The sequence below is a fragment of the Triturus cristatus genome, chromosome 4_2, assembly GCF_964204655.1.
Source record: "Triturus cristatus chromosome 4_2, aTriCri1.1, whole genome shotgun sequence".
NCBI lineage: Eukaryota > Metazoa > Chordata > Amphibia > Caudata > Salamandridae > Triturus > Triturus cristatus.
The window spans coordinates 91,703,232-91,721,819 of NC_140586.1; the positions used below are offsets into that span (position 1 = coordinate 91,703,232).

The 18,588-nt window shown below is 48.8% G+C and overlaps 1 protein-coding gene across 4 annotated transcripts in view; it reads right to left on the bottom strand.

The window, feature by feature from the left end:
- Positions 1–18,588, bottom strand: part of TRMT1 (tRNA methyltransferase 1) — a 68,489-nt gene that overhangs the window by 42,022 nt on the left and 7,879 nt on the right. For 3 of the 4 annotated variants that reach the window (XR_014960501.1, XM_085600698.1, XM_085600700.1), the window contains exons 2-6: positions 3,474–3,885; positions 3,123–3,178; positions 2,192–2,316; positions 1,054–1,241; positions 269–384 (exon numbers count right to left, since the gene is read on the bottom strand). Coding sequence is in view for 3 of the 4 variants with exons in the window: in XM_085600698.1 (XP_085456824.1) it covers positions 269–384; positions 1,054–1,241; positions 2,192–2,316; positions 3,123–3,178; positions 3,474–3,859 (871 nt within the window). In the remaining variant the exon portion in view is untranslated. Of the gene's footprint in view, positions 1–268; positions 385–1,053; positions 1,242–2,191; positions 2,317–3,122; positions 3,179–3,473; positions 3,998–18,588 lie in introns of all 4 variants that reach the window. The other variant, XM_085600699.1, reaches the window with a different exon arrangement.

Below are 18,588 nucleotides of genomic sequence, written 5' to 3' on the forward strand. Positions count from 1 at the left end.
AAGCTATCCCTAACTATTACCCTAAACCACACCCTTACCCTAAACCTGAGCCTCTACTTTCCCCATCGTAAGTGTTTAACATTTGATTTTTTCAGACTCCCTGATTTTTTTCTATCTTTTAGTTTTCTAACTTTAGTTTTCTTCATTTATTTTCAAAATGGTTTTCTTACTTTATATTTTGGAATTATATCTAATTCCACAATGATGGCCACTTGAGTCTGGAGCCCATAACCTCCCCCAGTTAGAGGTTCAGGCCATCAACACCCACCTCCGTCATTGACCGCCTGTACAGCTGCATCCAGAAAGACGGAGGGGCTACCGTAGGGATCCAGGTCAATGACATCAAAGCGTTCCTTGGTCTCTCTGTGCCCGTACATCAGCATCCTGCAGATAATAGAAACCAAATGTAGTAACTAAGGGTCACCTAACTGCGCCAAGATCTGGAGACAGGGGGATTTGCCAGGAGCAAACAAGTGCTGCTAAGCAACCATTGCAAGGAGCAACATACACCCTCTGTAGACGAGACACAGGTGCAACGGTGACACCTACTGCCCACTGTCAGTATGTTCTGACCTAAGAGGGAGCATTTAATTCTGTAGCAGTGACATCCACTGGCCAGTCATTGTAGAACTCAGACTTATAATAAATACTTTTGTATTGCGCAGAATAACCCTTCTGGTCGCAAGGTGTTGCCGTAGATCTGACTATTGCCTTAGAGGATGCAATACTCCTACAACAGCGCCACTAAATCATGTCCCACTCACACGGAGTCAGCTGTAACTGGGATCAAGGTGTGACAGTGAATGAGGTATAACTACCATCATGGAAGGAGCAGCTATGAACAGCTACACCTATTGGCAATTCACAGGATGGTACAGTCAGAGCTTCCAGAGGGAGAATTAAAACACATCAAGGATATCATGGCAAGACATAGTAAGGAATTTCATAAGCCACAGGGTATTGAGAGGGATAATGAACAGTCCCATGGAACTGGAACATGCATCATATATGATCATCTAAACTTCGCACTCCACAAGTGAAGCAGTGCCCTACCTGGCGTCGGAGAGGCTTGGGGTTACCAGGTGTTCCACACCATTGAACCGCACATTCCTGCTGATGAGATCCACAGCCTTGGAAGAAAAGTCATTGGCAATGATGCTGTGAACACCTGGCACCTCCTTGGCGAAGCGGATGGAGCGGAGGCCAGACGCGGCCAAACCCTCTAAGATCCGTAGGCCTTCCTACAGAGGGAGCATGGAAAGGTGAATACGAGATCATCATGATTATAAACACAACAAAAGCTGCAGTTCTTTAGAAACCACATTTTGCGCCCCCCCCCCTCCTGCCTGGTGGTGCATTGAAGAGAACATCGATATGCCGTCTAGCACATCAGATTAGTAACTTGTTCGACAATATTAATATTCAGGCTTTTGCCAATAACGTGAAGCCTGCGCCAATGGGGCTGGAATTGGAAAGATACTGACCAAGTCACTCAATTAAGCATCTAGTGCCAAAGAAAAGAATTGCAAATGCATAAATCACATACTGTGCTTGAAATTGAAATACAGCTGTGCCAGCATGCACCACCAGTAATACCTGTTTGCTACTGAGAAGTGCTGATACTCTGCCTTTCAAATTTACTCAACACCTGACAGCCCTTGCCAATTTAAAGCACTTGCCAAATACCCATTTAGTGTGAGCCCGACCGTCTGCAACTAAACTGGTTATCTATTGAAGTACCCTTGCTTTCGCCAACTATGTACAGCGCTTCAATACCCATGTGGGTCTTGTTCGCGCTTTATAAAACATTTCAAATACATTAAAAAAAAATGCATGGTCTTAGGCTGTGTACTGTGGTTACTACTTGAGTAGTCCAAATGCGGCATGTGGTGATTCGCCTTCCCCTAAATATCTCTTCAACCACAATTATCCGCCCACTTTCCTTTGGGTTCCAAGTGTCCAATAACCAGGTAATTGGCCCAGTGCTTAATTGGGGGAAATGGAGAGGAAGCGTGTATGTGAGTGTTGTGAATAATGTCCCTGGATACAAGCAGGAACTCTCCTCTGTACAATTAATGAGTGGATATAATGTACTCCATCTATCACCCCTACTTTAAGCAGAGCACGTACCCAGGTGCAGCATCAAATGGATTTTGACTTCATTCAGGAACCAATGCTCTTAGAACCGTACCTCACATTTTTCCCCAACTGTAGTGAATGGCAACTTTTCTTCAAGGGTAGCCTCTTGGTCTTTTTTGGGAGTCTCACCAAGATCCACCACCACCCTGGACAGTGGCTCCTCTCCTGGGATGGAAACTGGAGAGTGAAGAGAAAGAAGATCTCACCAGTGTAACTTTTGGGATCAAAACTCCCTGGGTACTTGAATGCTGTGATTAACAAGTGTTGGTATCTCCCAGCTCAACAACCCTCATTTTATCAGCCTCATAGGTGTAAACATCTGAGTCAGGCCGCAGGCGAGACACAGCGACACACACACACACTAAAAGATTTGTTAGGCTAGCTTTATTTTAAAAGTGAAAGAGTACGTCCTCAATGCAGGTCAGAGGAGGGAAGTCCACAGTGGCCTAAATCAACTAAACAGAGAAGGGGAGCATAAAAGGACCTCTCTGTGCCGACCCTAGCACGGGGGGGGGGGGTCAACATGCTCTTCAGGTTGGCCCTCCTATCCTCTATTTTGCTACTGTGCATTTACCTGGCATCGTGAACAATACACAGATAACATTTCAGCAGTACTAGAATGTGCTCAAGCCTATGACTAACATTCACCAGCAGAACATTTGGTGCCAATGCTCGGGAGGCTGTGTGTCCGCTCTATGTGTGCGTATTTTAGAGTATACAACAGAAGAGGACACTGCAAGTCAGAATTGAGTGCATCTGCGGACAGTTGGGTCCTTGTGGTAGAATGGTGTGAGGTTCCTAGTGCTGGAATAGCTTGGGGTGCTGCATGTCAGGTTGTAGGATACTGAAACAGCAATGTTGCAACAGCAGAGATGTCTGCAAGCCCTTTTATTCGGATCACAGGTGATACTGAAGGTTAGAAGCTGCACATGGAAAGGGAGAAGACATCTTCAACAGAAATGAATGGGGTTCAGCTATCTCACCTTCAATCCCTTTTTTTGCAAGCTGCATCCGAGCAAACTCTGTGACCACAGCACACCTGGAAAGAATAAAGGTAGAGCTTAGATCAAACCATGGTGCACAAAATGCGCTGATAAGAGGATATGAATGAAGTGTACTTGAAGGGTGAGACTGGTGGGACTTACCGAATGTTTTAACTATGAAGGGAGCAGGAGTACATATGCCACCAGGGGTATTTAGGGAAAAGAATTAGCCTGACAGATTCATGGGCAGACAGAAGGAAAGGAAACGCATGGATTGCTATTACAAGGTGAACCTCCAGCCAAAGTGCGCAGCACAGTTACTACAGCTATAAAAACATACCCATCACTTACGTCAGGTCCCTGTTAAACTCCTGGACAGGATTGTAGAAGACTTCGTTGGCACTGGGAAAGATGATCTTTGAGGACCCCTCTTCGATTACAGTCTCCCCTGACCCAGCTCTTGTTGCGCCACAATTCTGTGAATGGATGTCTTCTTCACCAAGGTTCTGGTTAAGAGGCTCTTCCACACCAGCATTTTGAAAATTGGGGTTTTCCATATTAACATCCATGGAACAATTGCCTTCCATGGTACTCCAAGTCCAAACCTTCCGCAGCAATGGAAGGTTGGTGTCATGTACGCCCTCGGTTGCCTGGAACCTCGGCTGCGGTGGAGACTGAAGGCTCAGAACGGCACGAAAACAGTACTTGAGGATTTTGCTCCTTATGGTCATCACCATGTAAGTCTCCTACCTCCTGGACTTTCCTGCAGTTAACCCAAGCAAACTGATTTCAAAAAAGTGATTCAGCTTAGAAAACAAACATAAGTCAAGCCAATAGGTCCCACCTTTTGGCTTTGGCAGCGATTTTCGATTATGCTAAGAAGATTGGCAAAAAAAAAAAGAAAACATCAATGCCCAGCATGACAAGGAATACATGAGCGTTATCACAGTATGGCAACCCAAGCATGATGACATAATTGCACACATGCATGTGTTATGATGATGAAGACATTTTTTTAATGTTACTGTTCCAATATGGTGGACGCCCATCTTGAAAAAGACAATTAAACAAGCATTGGCAAAGCGAATAAGTCTGGTTTAAGTTGTAAACTTACAATATAGTAAAGTTGCAATGTAAACATATTAATTGCACAGCTAGAAAGAAAACGCAGTCCAGTTTATTTACTCTGTAAAATAAACGCTCGATAGCAAAAGATCCTTAACTTTTTCGTTTGCATTACTTAGATAGAAAGGACTATAATGAAGGCTTCCCTACCATACAACTTCTTTTGACATATAAAAAAAAAAGGGTTGTATGTAGGACAAGGGATGCTTTAGTAGAGGCATGTGTTTTTTAATGAAATGTAAGAAAATAAGATTTAAAAAAAAAAGTATTTAGGTCCTGGCAACGCTAATAAGAGTTTGCATGGAGGGCGAGCAGGTGTAATAAGAGATGGTGAGAGCAGGGAAAAGGAGGTGCACCCAACTAAAAGAGGAAGGAAGGGTGTGAGGGAGCAAAGTCCACTAGCTGTCAACATTTGCATAGAAAGAAGTGAAGAGTTGAAATGCTGTCACTTACAAGTCTTTGTGGGCAACAGCTACATTTCTCTGAAAGCAATCTATTAGCAAGAAAAATGTTACATTTGTAACCTTGTAATTAAAGGGTTGTAAATTAAGACGTTGTTACAATTAACATTTTAAGAAAAGGAGTTTTTTTTTTTTAATCAAAATGTTTTGCTACTCTGGTTGCCATAAGGGGCATACGGTCTGTCAGGGACAAAATGTCATAGTACGGCCTGTGAAAAGAGGATTTCACACTAATGGAAGATGAATAGTCTGTGTACTGCCATGTACATTATAGAACTGTGAAATGTGTAGTTTCAGTTAGAATGTGGCAAGAAGAGAAAGGTTTCCTGTTTGGTAGTGGTCTGGCTCGATATTTTTGCTAGATTATCCCCTTCAAAAGAAGAGATGTGTTTCAACATAATCTACGTATGCGGTTTCCTTGTTTTCACACTTCTTTTAAATCTGCTAAGAACACTTGTAATCTTTGCCTGTAAGCTTGGTTGAATGTGTACGCAGTCGGCTGTTGAAAAGTATTGAAGCTGCTGTTAATTAGCATAGTGTTTAGTATGCATTAAGCCAATTAGATTTAAATCACCAAACAATTGTTGTTGGCACTGCACACTGACATCTGTCTAAAGTACCACCTGGTACTAACTGGATCACTATATTTTATACTTAACGCCAATATGTAGTCTCTCTTCCGAAACCAGTAGTAATCACAGAAAATCCTCAGTTTCTCCCACACTTTCTATTAGTAGTCCTCAATTGCTTAAGAAGCATCGAATCCTCAAACGATATGTCGTAATCCAAATTCAATTATCTCGTGTTCACTTTGATAGGTGACTCTCCATGTATTAAAAGTTACTTCATTATGGGCTCCAGTACGACGCCGTGCTTCTCAGCCCGCCACCAGCCGTACTGGAGCCCATAATGAAGTACGTTTCGGAAGAGAGACTACATATTGGCGTTAAGTATAAAATATAGTGATCCAGTTACGCCAGTGATCACCATAAGATTGGAGGATTCTAGTAACTGCCCTGAGGAAGCTCCATTGGGGCGAAACGCGTTGGCTGTAATTTTTGCTGCTTTGTTCGATCATCTTACGCCATGAATGATTCAAGAATCCATTAAAAGGAACATATCTCACATTACTGAAGAGTTTGGATTGAGTCACCTACTGTGCATTTGTGCATTTTTGTAATATATTATGTTGCCTCTCTGTGTGCTCTAAAGTATAAATATTGGTAAGTGTAGCAAACAGCCTGTTAGCATTCAAAAATAGATAAGAGATCGAGGAGCCTAGCGCGCAACCAAGATGGCCGCGTAGGTGCGAGGCTCCCGAGGACCTCCGCGACCTCCTGCATTAATCCTGACTATATCCTGTCCTAGATGAGGGGAGTGTGTTTGTGAGCCCGAGCTGAGGTGACACCCGTTTTCCGTTTCCAAATCGGACCTCGGACACCGGCGGGAGCACCGATTGAGGTTTGCGGCCTTCTCCACGCCGGCCCCCCGGATTGGAGTAGTGGGGCGATCCGGAGACAAAGTGAACAACAGCGGCGGGCAAGGCTGGGCGACTCGCGTACCCCGCACTTTCACTTTCGCTTTTGCGCCCTCCTTGCTGACGGGCGAGGTAGGGTTGCGGGGCGGTGTGCGGTGGTGTGGCCTTGCCCGGGTGCCCGGCCGACCCGCTGTCTGTGATTCGGCCTGCGGACCTGTAGTCGCCCCCCCCCCCCGGAGCCCGTGAACTGGTTTGTCGGCCCTTTCGAGGAGATTGGCATGATTTGGGGACTGCAACCATGTCCACAAAGCAAGATGGCGACCGGGCAAAGGTGAAATCGACCCGCCGTGGCACGGCCCATCAGTCCAACAACATGGACCGCTACACCCTCCAGAAGGGATCTCCTGAGGCACCGAGTACGTCCCCTGCGGGCCCGACTGATGCTCCTGCTCTGCCCGCGGATCTGACCCTCCGAGACGTCATGGGCGCCATCGCCGAGATGAAGGCCTCGGTGGACCAGCGCTTTGACACTCTGGCGCAGAAGATAGACTCGGTCCTCGTGGATGTGGGCCTGGTAAGGGCCGATTTGTCCAAAACAAATGACCGGGTCGACTCTTTGGTCCACACTACCTCGGGCCTCACTACGGACGTGGTGGCCCTCCAAAAGGAGGTGCGCCGGCTTGGCCAGGCGAGCGCCCTGATGGATCGTCGACTGGAGGATTCCGAGGGTCGGGCCCGGAGGAACAATGTCCGCATTCTTGGGGTGCCGGAGGGACGAGAGGAGGAGGCGGCGGATCTGTTTGTGGAGGACTTGATTCTCACCCATCTCCAGCCCCGGGGGCTGAGTAAACTCTTTGCGGTGGAACGTGCCCACAGGGTCCCCGGGGGAAGACCTAAGGTCGGAGCCCCGCCGAGGCCTCTCATTGCCCGGATTTTCAATTTTCGGGACAGGGACGCTATCCTACAGACTTCTAGGCTACAAGGACCGGTCAGACTCGACAACATGGACGTCAATTTCTACCCTGATTTTACTCCGGCGGTCCAAAAGCAGAGACTGAGTTTTCTCGGAGTTAAACGTCGCTTACGGGACCTGAACCTTAAGTACGCAATGCTTTTTCCAGCTAAGCGGAGGGTAGAGGTGGATGGCCGCACGCACTTTTTTGATCGTCCCGAGGCGGCCGGGGACTGGTTGGACACTTTGCCCGGGGATCAGGGTCAGGGGGGTGGGGGGGGGTGCGGTTGGTGGGGAGGGCCCGCCGGATCAGGACTGAGGGACAAATAGTAGGCCTTGCTCGGGACAATATTACTGTTATCATTGACTGCTCGTGTATGTTCCCCTCCTGTGGAGGTCGTGCGGGGTTCCTTGGGGGCTTTCCCTCCTCCTCTGGGGGACTAGTTAGTTTTTTCATCTATGGGGCGACAGGCACACTGCACTTTGGGGGGGCTGTCTGGGCTCATGCAGGGGTGCAGGGAGGGGGGAGTTCTGTTGGGACGGGTGGGTTGGGGGGGGGTGTTGTTCGTTTTTACCGCAAGGCAAACCCTTTACTGTGTTGGTGTTTTTGAGGTGCTCTTGGGGGGACAAATGATGGCTTCTGTTTGTGATGGGGGGTAGGGACTTGACTCTGTTGTCGTGGAACGTTAATGGACTGGGGGATAGGATTAAGCGAGGTGTGGTCCTGCAGTATCTGAAACGAATTTTTCCAGATGTGGTCTTTCTGCAGGAGACACACCTTATTGGTAATTCCTTTTATGCCATGAATCGGCGGGGCTATCGCTTGGTGGCCCACTCGGGCTTCACGTCAGGCTCGCGGGGGTGGGCATCATGGTTAAGAACTCGCTCCCGCTGGAAATAGATGAGGTGCGCCATGATGAGAGGGGACGCTACACGGTCTTGGTGGGGAGAATGGAGGGCAAAGTAGTCGTTTTTGTATCAGTGTACGTCCCACCGGGGTTACAATCTACCACTTTTGCGGACCTGGGGCGCCTCCTCCTTGACCTCCCGGGGGGGCTTCTGGTGGTTGGGGGAGACTTCAATGCGGTGGCTTCTGGGACTATGGATCGTTACCCCCCTAGGGACCTCCCCCGGGCACAGGCGTGGCTGCCCGGCCTCTTAGATACATTGGGATTGGTAGACTGCTGGCGACTAAAACATCCCGCGCAGCTGCAGTACACCTTTCATTCGGGTGCCCATGGTAGCCTCTCGCGACTTGATCATGTCCTTGTCCCTGCGGCCTATGCTGGGAGAGTGGGAGAGGTGCGCCATCTGGCTCGGGGTATTTCAGATCACTCCCCGCTCCTGTTGCATTTTGATGTCTTCCCGAGGGGGGAGGGTAGGGTAGCCCCAATCAATGCATGGTACCTGCGCGACCCCACTATTCGTACCGACTTGATTAAATCCTTGCAGCGGTACTTTGAGGAGAATGTGGGGTCTGTCCCCTCGGCTATCTCCCTGTGGGAGGCCTTCAAGACAGTTCTTAGAGGGGAGGCCCTCTCCTCTATCTCCCATGCCCGGAGGCGCGAACAGGAGGAGGTGACCCGGGTGGAAGCCGAAATTACTGAACTAGAGGGTGACCTGGGGAGTGGGGTGACGGATGCCACACTACATGTTCTACACCTTAAGCAGGCGGCCTATAGGGCCCTCGTCACGGAGGCGGCCAGGGGCCTCAGCAGAGAGCAACAGGGGCGACTGTATGATGTGGGTGATAAGGTTGGTAAATTGATTGCGTGGTTGGATAAAAAGGAGAGAGCGAATCGTGTGGTCCCGCTGATCGAGAGAATGGATGGTGTACGTGTCACCGAGCCAGAAGACATGGTCTCTTGCTTCGCGGATTACTTCCGCGAGGTGTATTCCCCGGTTTCTCCCTGCTCGGAGGAGGATTCCCATGCCCTGCTTCGGGACATCGCGCTGCCCTCCCTTTCGGTGGAGGACAGGGAGTCGTTGGAGGCTGCTCCCACCTCGGATGAAATTGCCCTCGCCATACGCTCGGTCGCATCTGGCAAGGCCATGGGCCCAAACGGCATCCCTATCGAGCTGTATAAGCTGCGACCGGATGTGCTGGCACCCCACCTTCGCCCGATGTTCCTGGCGGCCCACTCGCGGGGCTCCCTCCCGCCGGACCAGCGTCTGGCTACAATCGTAGTGATCCACAAGGAGGGGAGACCCCGAGAACGGGTCACATCCTATAGGCCTATCTCGCTCTTGAATGCGGAGCCCAAAATCCTCGCCAAGGTGCTCGCCAACCGGCTGGTCGGTGTGGTGGGCGATCTGGTCCACCAAGACCAGTCCGGCTTTATACCCCATCGCAACACGGCCCTTAATCTGCGGCGCCTGCACGGGGTGCTCGCGCGTGTTCCGTTTGTGCGGGAGCCGGCCATCTTGGCGTCCCTAGACGCCACCATGGCGTTTGATACACTCGAGTGGCCATACATTTGGGCGATGCTGGCGAAATTTGGATTTGGACCGGGATTCATCAGCTGGGTCAAATTGTTGTATTCGGGCCCATTGGCGCAGGTGGTGGTGAATGGGCGAGTCTCGGCCCCATTCGCGCTGGGACGAGGCACGCGACAGGGTTGCCCCTTGTCGCCTCTCCTGTTTGCACTGGCCTTGGAACCCCTGGCGGAGTGGCTGCGGTGGCACCCTTCCATCCGTGGTCTCCGTTGGACCCCCGAGTATGAGGACCGCGTGTCCCTATACGCTGACGATATCCTTTTGTACCTCGCCTCCCCGCGTAAATCACTGATTGTCCTGGTTGATGTTTTGCGTTCATTCGGTCGCAACTCAGGCCTTGTCATCAACTGGGCTAAATCATGTGTGTATGTGCTTTCCGGGGAGGCTCCCGTCCTCCCGCGGGACTGTCCGATCCAGATTGCATCTCAGGGGTTCCGGTACCTGGGTATCTATATCACTCTGGACCCGGAGGCCCGCTACGAGCGGAATTTGCTTCCCCCCCTCCAGCGCTTGAAGGAGGACGTCGCGCGTTGGCGGCGCCTGCCGCTTTCGCCGCTTGGCCGGGCGGCATTGTTTAAGATGATGTCGCTGCCACGCTTCCTGTACGCTCTCCAGAACACTATGGACTTGGTCCCGGCGCGCTACTTCCGTGAGGTGGAGAGTCTACAGCGTCGCTTGTTCTGGGACGGGAGGCCGCGTATTGCCTTGGCGAAGTTGACGCTCCCGTGGTACGACGGGGGGGTTGCCCTCCCGGATATTAAACGGTATTACTGGGCCTCCCAGCTAGCTGCAATTAATCATGGCCTTTACGGGCCCGCCTTGAACCCGGCATTTGAAATGGACAAGATGCTCCTGCCTGGTGGCGACTACAATCGAGCGCTCTACTCTGGCGCGCCCGACCCCCGCCTGACGGGACCTACGCGTGTCATGGTGCGAGTATGGCACGCGGCTAACGCAGCTATGGGGTGGAAGGACCGTTTGACCCGGGCGTCACCGCTGTATGCGTCCGAGAGGTTGGGCTCCCTGTGGACCTCGAAGGGCTTCGAGAAGTGGGACACGATCGGCATCAGTACAGTGGGGGACCTCTGGACGAGGGGGGGATTTAAAACATTCGAGATGCTGCAGACGGAGTTTCAGCTGCAGGGCAGCGAATACTATCGGTACCTGCAGGTCCGCCACGCACTGGGCTCCGTCTTCCCAGACGTCGCCTCCATTCCGGAGTCATCCCCCCTGGAGGATAGAGTGCTGGATGGCCATGTTCCGGACAGCACGATCTCCCTCATATATAAAAAACTGATTAATGATCGCTCGGGCTTGCTGACTGGCCTCCGCGAGGCCTGGGTTGCCGATGGGCTGGAGTTGGACGACGAGGACTGGATTTCCGCGGTGGCCTCTCCGAAGGAGGTGGCCATACCGGCTCGCCTTCGCTTCGTCCAGCTAAAGATCCTCCACCGGGTTTACATGACGGGGCCAAGGCTTCTGCGTATGGGCTATGCCGAGGATGGGCTGTGTAAGCGTGGGTGTGGTGCTTTGGCGACTTTTTTGCATATTCTGTGGGAGTGCCCGAAGGTGGAGCGATTCTGGCGTGGTGTGCATGAGGTCCTGCGAGTGGTTACGCGTGTCGCGCTGTTGCCTGAAGCGAGGAGATGCTTGCTGAATGTGTGGGAACCAACTGACTACTCGGTTCCGCAGACACGATGGGTGACTCTGGGATATATGGTAGCTAAGCGTGACATCGCGCAGCTGTGGGGGTCCGAGAGGCCCCCGGCGGTGTCGGCCTGGAAAGAGCACATGGATTGGTGCATGTTCCGAGAAAAGGTGGTGTACGTGGCGAGAGGTAAGCCTGGGGCGTGGGTGAAAGTTTGGGGCCCCTGGAACGCCTACCGCGGGGGTATTTGTGAGCCGCCGCTGCTGCCGGCGGCCTCGCCAGCTCCGTCCCCCTAGTTGACCCCCTCCCCCGGCCCCGGGCACAGGGTCCCCCAGTCCCTGCTCTCTTCCCGTTCCCCTCTTTAGATTCTTGTGGATGGTTGGGGTCCCCCACTTACGGAGCACGTGCTGTCACTTCGGATTGCGGGTTGCCTTGCGGGTGTGGTTTTTGTGTGTTGTTGTGTTCTTATAAAATGAAACCGTATTGCGGGCTCGGAGTTATGTGGCCCATGTCGTTGATACCTCCTGATTTACCTCTCTGCAACGCCAAGAGCCTTTTTTGTATGTATGTCATATTCTCCTGTCACTCTAGCGGCCGGCCGGAAGGTTGTAGGCCCATACTTGTATATATTTGAAGACTGCAATAAACGGTTTAAAAAAAAAAAAAAAAAAAAAAAAAATAGATAAGAAAACACATGTTTCTCTTAATATAACAAGGGCAACACAAAATAAACTTTGTGTCAAAATTTGCAAGGTCTAGAATTGCTTTTATTTCAAAAGGTATATTATGTGTTTTATTGTTTTATGTTGCCATGAAACAGTCGTATTAATTATAAGAAAAAAATTGCTTAAGACAGTATGGGCCTTTCGTCACTCAAATTAAGTTATTTAAGAAAAGACTACAATAATATTAGATAGGAATACCTTTTTTTAATTTCATTTTTTAGATAAAATATAATGGGGTAGATTTTTTTTTTTTCATCTGGTAAGTAAACAGCAAAAGTCCATCACGTTTTGTAGCTTGACAGGCTAAGATCAGAGAAAGGATCAGACTTTGGTAATTTATTTATGTATCGCCATCAAATTGACGAGTGAAGCCTGATCATATCATTTGATTTTAACAGTATAGTGATCAGAAAAAGGAAGCGTTTTCTTGCTAAAGTTTCAGCTTTAAAGGCCTGGTTGCTGTACATATTTTACAGGTGTCCCTCACGGTCAGGTCATGATGATTCTCCCCCCCCCCCCCCCCCACCCATTAACAGTGGGGTTGAAACGTCATCGGCTTATATAAAAAACAAACCATTTCCAATCGTAAAATAACAAAACTGTTGAATCATAGTTTAATTTATAATGGTTGTTTCCTTGTACTGGGAAACCACGTTGTAGGTCATATTTTTGTCACTCAAAGTGTGTTGGTTCGGTTTTCACTTGGGAGACTGGTCACTCTTTAGGTCTCGCCTAGCGTTGCAGCGCATGCAATGCTCACTCGGCGAGACATATTGTTAATGAGGAGATTTCAGAAGGGGACTTGAAACCCCGCCCCTCTTTTTCATTGGTTGGCGTCACCGTTTATGCTTAACGGTGGCCTGCCATTGGAAATTAGTTTTTTTTTGTTGCCGCCCTTTGCCATTTGCGTCCGGCCCATCCGGACAAGATTGTGTGCTTTGCGGCTGTCGCAAAGCAATTTCTTATCTTTAGGGGGCCATCTGTTTTCACTCAGCCGCGTGTTTATTTTTGCATCGTGCTTTTACTTAAAGTGAAAGCGCAATGCAAATATAAACAAGCGGCTGCCTTCCCGCAATGGCGAGCGCTTGTTTTCCCTGTGCATTTAATATTTTATTCATGGAAACTGCAGGTCGTGAAATAGTGCACAAATAACAGGAGAAGCAAAGCTGTAATATGGCGTCCCCACGCCTTGTACCTTATCCTTAACTGAGAAACTGGCGGCTCTCTGCTCCCAATATCGCTCTGCGCCGGACCGCATTGAATCCCAATCACGCTACCTGGCGCCGAGAGCCCCTCACCGTGTAGAATAAATCGAAAGAATTGAATAAAAAACACAGTTTTTCATATTTCCCAAATGAATAGCGTAATGTCATGGAAATTAGGACGGGATGGGAAACAAGCGGCACGCGCTCCCGTCCTTCCCAGGGACCGAAGGTGAAGACACCCTTGTGCCTCAGTCACAGCTTCCAAGTCAGAGCACTGCCAACAGCATCAGAGCACTGCGGAACTAGTCATTTGGGAAATGGACTCAGAAGAGATCGAAATCAGAGAATAGTTATTTGAAGAGGTGGATGGGTAGTATTTTGCATCCCCAAAATCATCAAAAGAAGCACCATAATCGAACACCGTGCCAAAATGCTGAAATATCAGTCAATTCCACGATTATAGAGATAAATGGGATCATATGCCTCGTTGTCACTGAACACGTAATGAATGACGTCTTAATTGCAGAGGGGCTGGTTAGTTAGGGGTCTAAACGGAATACCGGAACTCAAGAGAGAAATGAGGTATTAATGGGGGGCGATTGGTAATTTCTGATCTGATTGCCCTGGTAATTTATCATTCCCCAGAGGTTGTCAGGGTTCAATCTGGAATCTCCAATATTTCTACAGCCCGTACGTAATAGGAGTGAGGTATTAACACGCACCCCAGCGTCTGCCGACCAGAAATGAAGCCCATGTCTCGGCTTTCATTTTACATTTAACAAGCATTTGCAATGCAATAGGTCTCGCATTTACGCTGGTTTAAGCTATTGACATTGCAAATAACAATGCCTTTTATTTTTGTTTTAAAAACAAATAAAAGGCATTGTCATTTACAATGCCAATAGCTTAAACTCGTGTAACTGCGAGACCTATTGCATTGCAAATGCTTGTTTATATGTGTTTTCAGAATACAGCTATGATTCTGTGCTAACAGTATTTGGTTTCCGGATTGTGTTTTTGTATGAGCTTCTCTTAACATCCTTTACTAGCATTATTAGCCATTGTGCTTAATTATTATCAAGTACTTTTGTATGTTCCACAAGAACCAATGTTTTTTGTTGTATAAGAACTTAGGGGTGCATTTGGGCACACATCTATCCTTCAAATTTTGGATCTTAGCCGTAGTTAAAATTGCTTGTTGGATACTCAGGATGTTAGGAAGATTCCTTAACCTCTTGCCCTGGGAAGCCCAGAAAACATTAGTCTAGGCATTGAACCTTTCCAGATTGGACTATGCCAACATTCTTTACTTGGGAGTCCCAGACTATCTAATACAGCGACTGCAAATGGTTCCGTATATGGCGAAAGGGCTTTTGTTTAAACTTCGCAAAGATGCCTCGATCTCCCACTAACGTAACCGATTGATTGCACTGGCTACCAGTGGGAAAGAAATGATAATTTTTAAAAGCACGGACTGTGGTACACTCTGCGTTTTACAAGGCTGGCCCCAAATACCTGTCAAACAGGATTTTTGAATACTGTCCAACTAGACCTTTGCGTTCACAGTCTGTCCGGTTGCTGGCCACTCCCTACACCAAACGGAAGAAGTTGGGCAGGTCCACCTACTCTGTTTTGGCAGCAAAGTAATGGAACGAGCTCCCTCTTCCACTCAGATGCATCCCAGAAAAAAAACATATTTCGAAAACAACTGTAAACACATTTGTTCACACTGTAGGGCGGTTGACGTTCTTTTGCCCCTTTGCCTAGCACTGGGCCACTCTCGCAGCAGCTGTGCGCTTTAGAAATGTACTAATTCATTCAAGCATGCTACCCAGAGACATGCAGAAGACTTTCTGTCCCAACAGTGCTGCTAAGAAGTGATGTAAACAAACGCAGCAATCGATCTTCAGATATGTCAAGATCATGTTTATAAGAATGCAAGGTGAACCAACGCAATCACAAAGGAGCCCAATCACAGCAGTATGAAAAGAAAATAAAGAGGATTTCAGCAGTGTGACCAAAGTTAATGTTTAACTATTGGGGTCAGGGAGACAGGTGAGGGGCCAAGGGTATTGGGTGGGAACAAAGAGCAGTGACAACCAACCCCCAAAGAAAAATGTAAAAAGAGAAAAAAAAGGAGGGGGGAATAAAAATAATAACTCAACATAGAGGTGAAACGTAAATAAAAGACACAAATAATGGAAATATTTAACTAATCCAGCAAACATCTCAAAGGTCTGATAAGATTATGTTTGTAAGGATGCTTAGTGGGTTGGACATATAACACAAAGGAGTCCGATCAAAGTGAAAGCATGGAGGAAAAATGGATACCTTTGAAGTGCATGACTAATGCTGTTATGGCAGCAGACAGGTGAAATGTCATTGGTTTCAGAAGAAGGACATGGAGCTCGCAAAAAAAAGAAATAATAACTAAGAACAAAATTAGAAACTAAGGCCTCTGCCAAAAGTACTCTAGATAGCCACAAGTAAGAGACATGCACAGGGCTACAACTGTAAAGTAGATTACTTATGCAATTCAGGAAAACCACTTGAGTAAGGGGAGGAGCAACACTGAGTAAGGAAGCTGTAAGAAAAGATAAGCACATCGGTTAAGAGCTGAAATAAAAAGAAACTGGCAAAGTCAATCGCTCTCGCATATGCAATAGCTATTGGCTTTGCCAGCGAGTTTTAGCCACATTGTACACCAGCTTCAATACTTTTCAGCATAGCTAAAAGTTCGTGGCATATAGTGGAGTGAAATAGAGTGTCAGAGTGAAGTGGAAGGTTGTGGATTGGCATAGAGTGGAGTATAGTAGAGTGTTGCAGAGTAGCATGGAGAGGAGTGGAGTACAGTAGTGTGTAGTAGAGTGGAGTGTTGTGGAGTACAGTAGATTCTTGGGGAATAAAGTAGAGTCTCAGGGAATAGAGTCTCGAAGCACAGAGCACCATAGAGTATAGTAGAGCAGAGGGGCATTGAGTGCCATAAGAGTGTACTGTAGGGTCATAGAGTGCAGTAGAGAGCCATAAAGTGAAGGGACATAGAGTATCATAGAGTGGAACATACAGTGTAGCAGAGCAGAGGGGCAGAATGTCATAGAGTGTAGTGTAGTATAGTATAGGGTCATAGAGTGTAGGAGCATATAGTGTCATGGAGTGTAGGGGCATAGAGTGTCATGGAGTGTAGCAGAGGGGAATAGAGGGGGGCGTAGCATCAAGTGTCGTAGAGTGATGGGGCGCAGCATCAAGTGCTGTGGAGTAAAGTGGCACAGAGTGGAGTGACGGAAAGTGGAAAAGAGTGGCCTAGAGTTGCGTGGTGTAGTCTCAAAGCGGAGTGGTGTAGAGTGTCAGAGTGGGGTAGAGTGTCAGAGTGGAGTGACGTAGAGTGGAGGGGTGTGGAGTGGAGCATCGTAGTGGGATGGCAGCGTGGAGTACTGTAAAGTGTCAGAGTAGAGTGTCATAGAATGGAGTAAAGTGGCATGAGTGTAGTACAGTGGAGATGCATAGTGTGTTGTGGAGTGTCATGGTGTAGAGGCACAGAAAGGAGTGAAGTGGCGTAGAGGGCATGGAGTAGAGTGGCATGACAGAGTGGGGGGCCTTAGAGCAGAGTAAAGTGTTATAGAGTGGAGGGGCATAGAGTGTCAAATTGAAAAAGAATGTTGTAGAGTGGAGTGTAGAAGAGGGGAGAGGCATAGCCATAGCATTGAGTAAAGTAAAGTGTCGTAGAGTGGAGGGGTATAGAGTGGAATAGTGGACCGTGGAGTGTAGTAGAGTGTCATGGAGAGGCATTGAGGGAAGTAAAGTGTTGTACAGTGGCACTGACTGGCATGGAGTGGCGTAGAGTGGCATTATCACGCTTATCCCTGTTTGCTGAAGTAGGAACTTCCTCCAGAGCGTGAAAAGGCGACTGCAGGAGGGAACAACGCAGGAGAGGTGACACGATTAAAAGTGCGGTTTCTTCACACGCGGTGGGAAGAGGAGAAGGAGTTGCACATTTGCTACCAAAAAAAGCCTCTGCTAAGACCCCCTGCGCATACAACAGAGGTGAGAGCGGAGGGTCTACCCCAGTTGAGCCTGGCACCGAGTGTGCAATGGATGGCTAGCGCCGAGGGCTATTTGGGCACCACCAGAAGAGTTCCCACACCATTGGGTTCCCGGCCATATTGGAAGTTTCTTTTGGGACACCGGGGCCTGCGGCGAGAGGTTTCTATTCCTACAGTGGCCTTTGAATTTGACTGCTTGTTCCTGGCACTATGTTGCCCCAGTGAGGTGTAGACGAGGTGATCTTTTCCTGCGCACCAGACACAGACGCATAATCATTGCCCGGAACCGGTCAGTGGCGCGGACCGAGAGTTTCCCCCCCATATTGAACAGCTGGGCCCAGTGTGGATTTGTGCTGAAAGTCATGCTTCTTGGGTCTGATTTGTGTGGGGCGACGACCACCCTTGTTTCAGCGCAGCTTCGTATTCTTTATTGGCCGGCATCATTAACTGTGATTTTGGCGCCATGGCTACCAATAAGGGATCCAGGCAATCTATCCTGGCTAAATTGTCAAAGTTTGCTCACACTAATGCCGACGCAGCAGAAGATAAACCGACAGTCTGAGGCGAAGCAACGGACGCCTGCTGAGGGCCCTTCCCTCTTTGATGTAATGGAGTAAATGTCATCCACCATGACCGCCAGACGGTGAGGAGCTCCAAGAGGGAGCTCCGAGGCTGAGGATTGCTCAAGCAAGCTGTAATCCTTGTTTGGCCTTGTATCCCGTACATTGGACCCCCGAGCCGATACCGGAACATTCGACCCATGCTGGGGAACCTATCTGAATGAGGACTCACTGCCAGTGGCTGGGGCGCTTCAAGAAGGGACAGGAGAGGTGCCCCTGCAGGTCGTTGGTTTTCGCCGCATCCCTGGATCGATGGTGGTGACTGCGGCTCATGGTGAGACTGGGCCTTTGTTTTCGAGTGTGGCCCAGGTGGCACTGCCGATGGGTGAGGGCTCGGCTGGCTGGAGTGCACGACGAGACTTGGTCCAGGTGCGGACCTGGAGTTCGCTTGAGGTTCTCGCCCAGGCTTGAGAGGCCTGCACTGCACCCTCACCCCCCTGAAGGCACAGCAGATACTGTAAATACATGGTTGGTGGGGCCCTGACCTCTTGTGATTTAGGAGATACACTGCTAGTAAGGTTTTACACTGCACTTAATATGGCACTTTAAAGTTTAGTGTATATACTGCATAAAATTGTATGATAACTACCTCCCTGCCTTATGCTTGATTCCGGACTGTGCCTCGGTATTTCTTCTTCGGCCTGAGTCCTGATTGTATCTCGGAAATTCTACAGTTTAACCATGCGCCCACCTTACACCACCCGGAAATCTTATGCG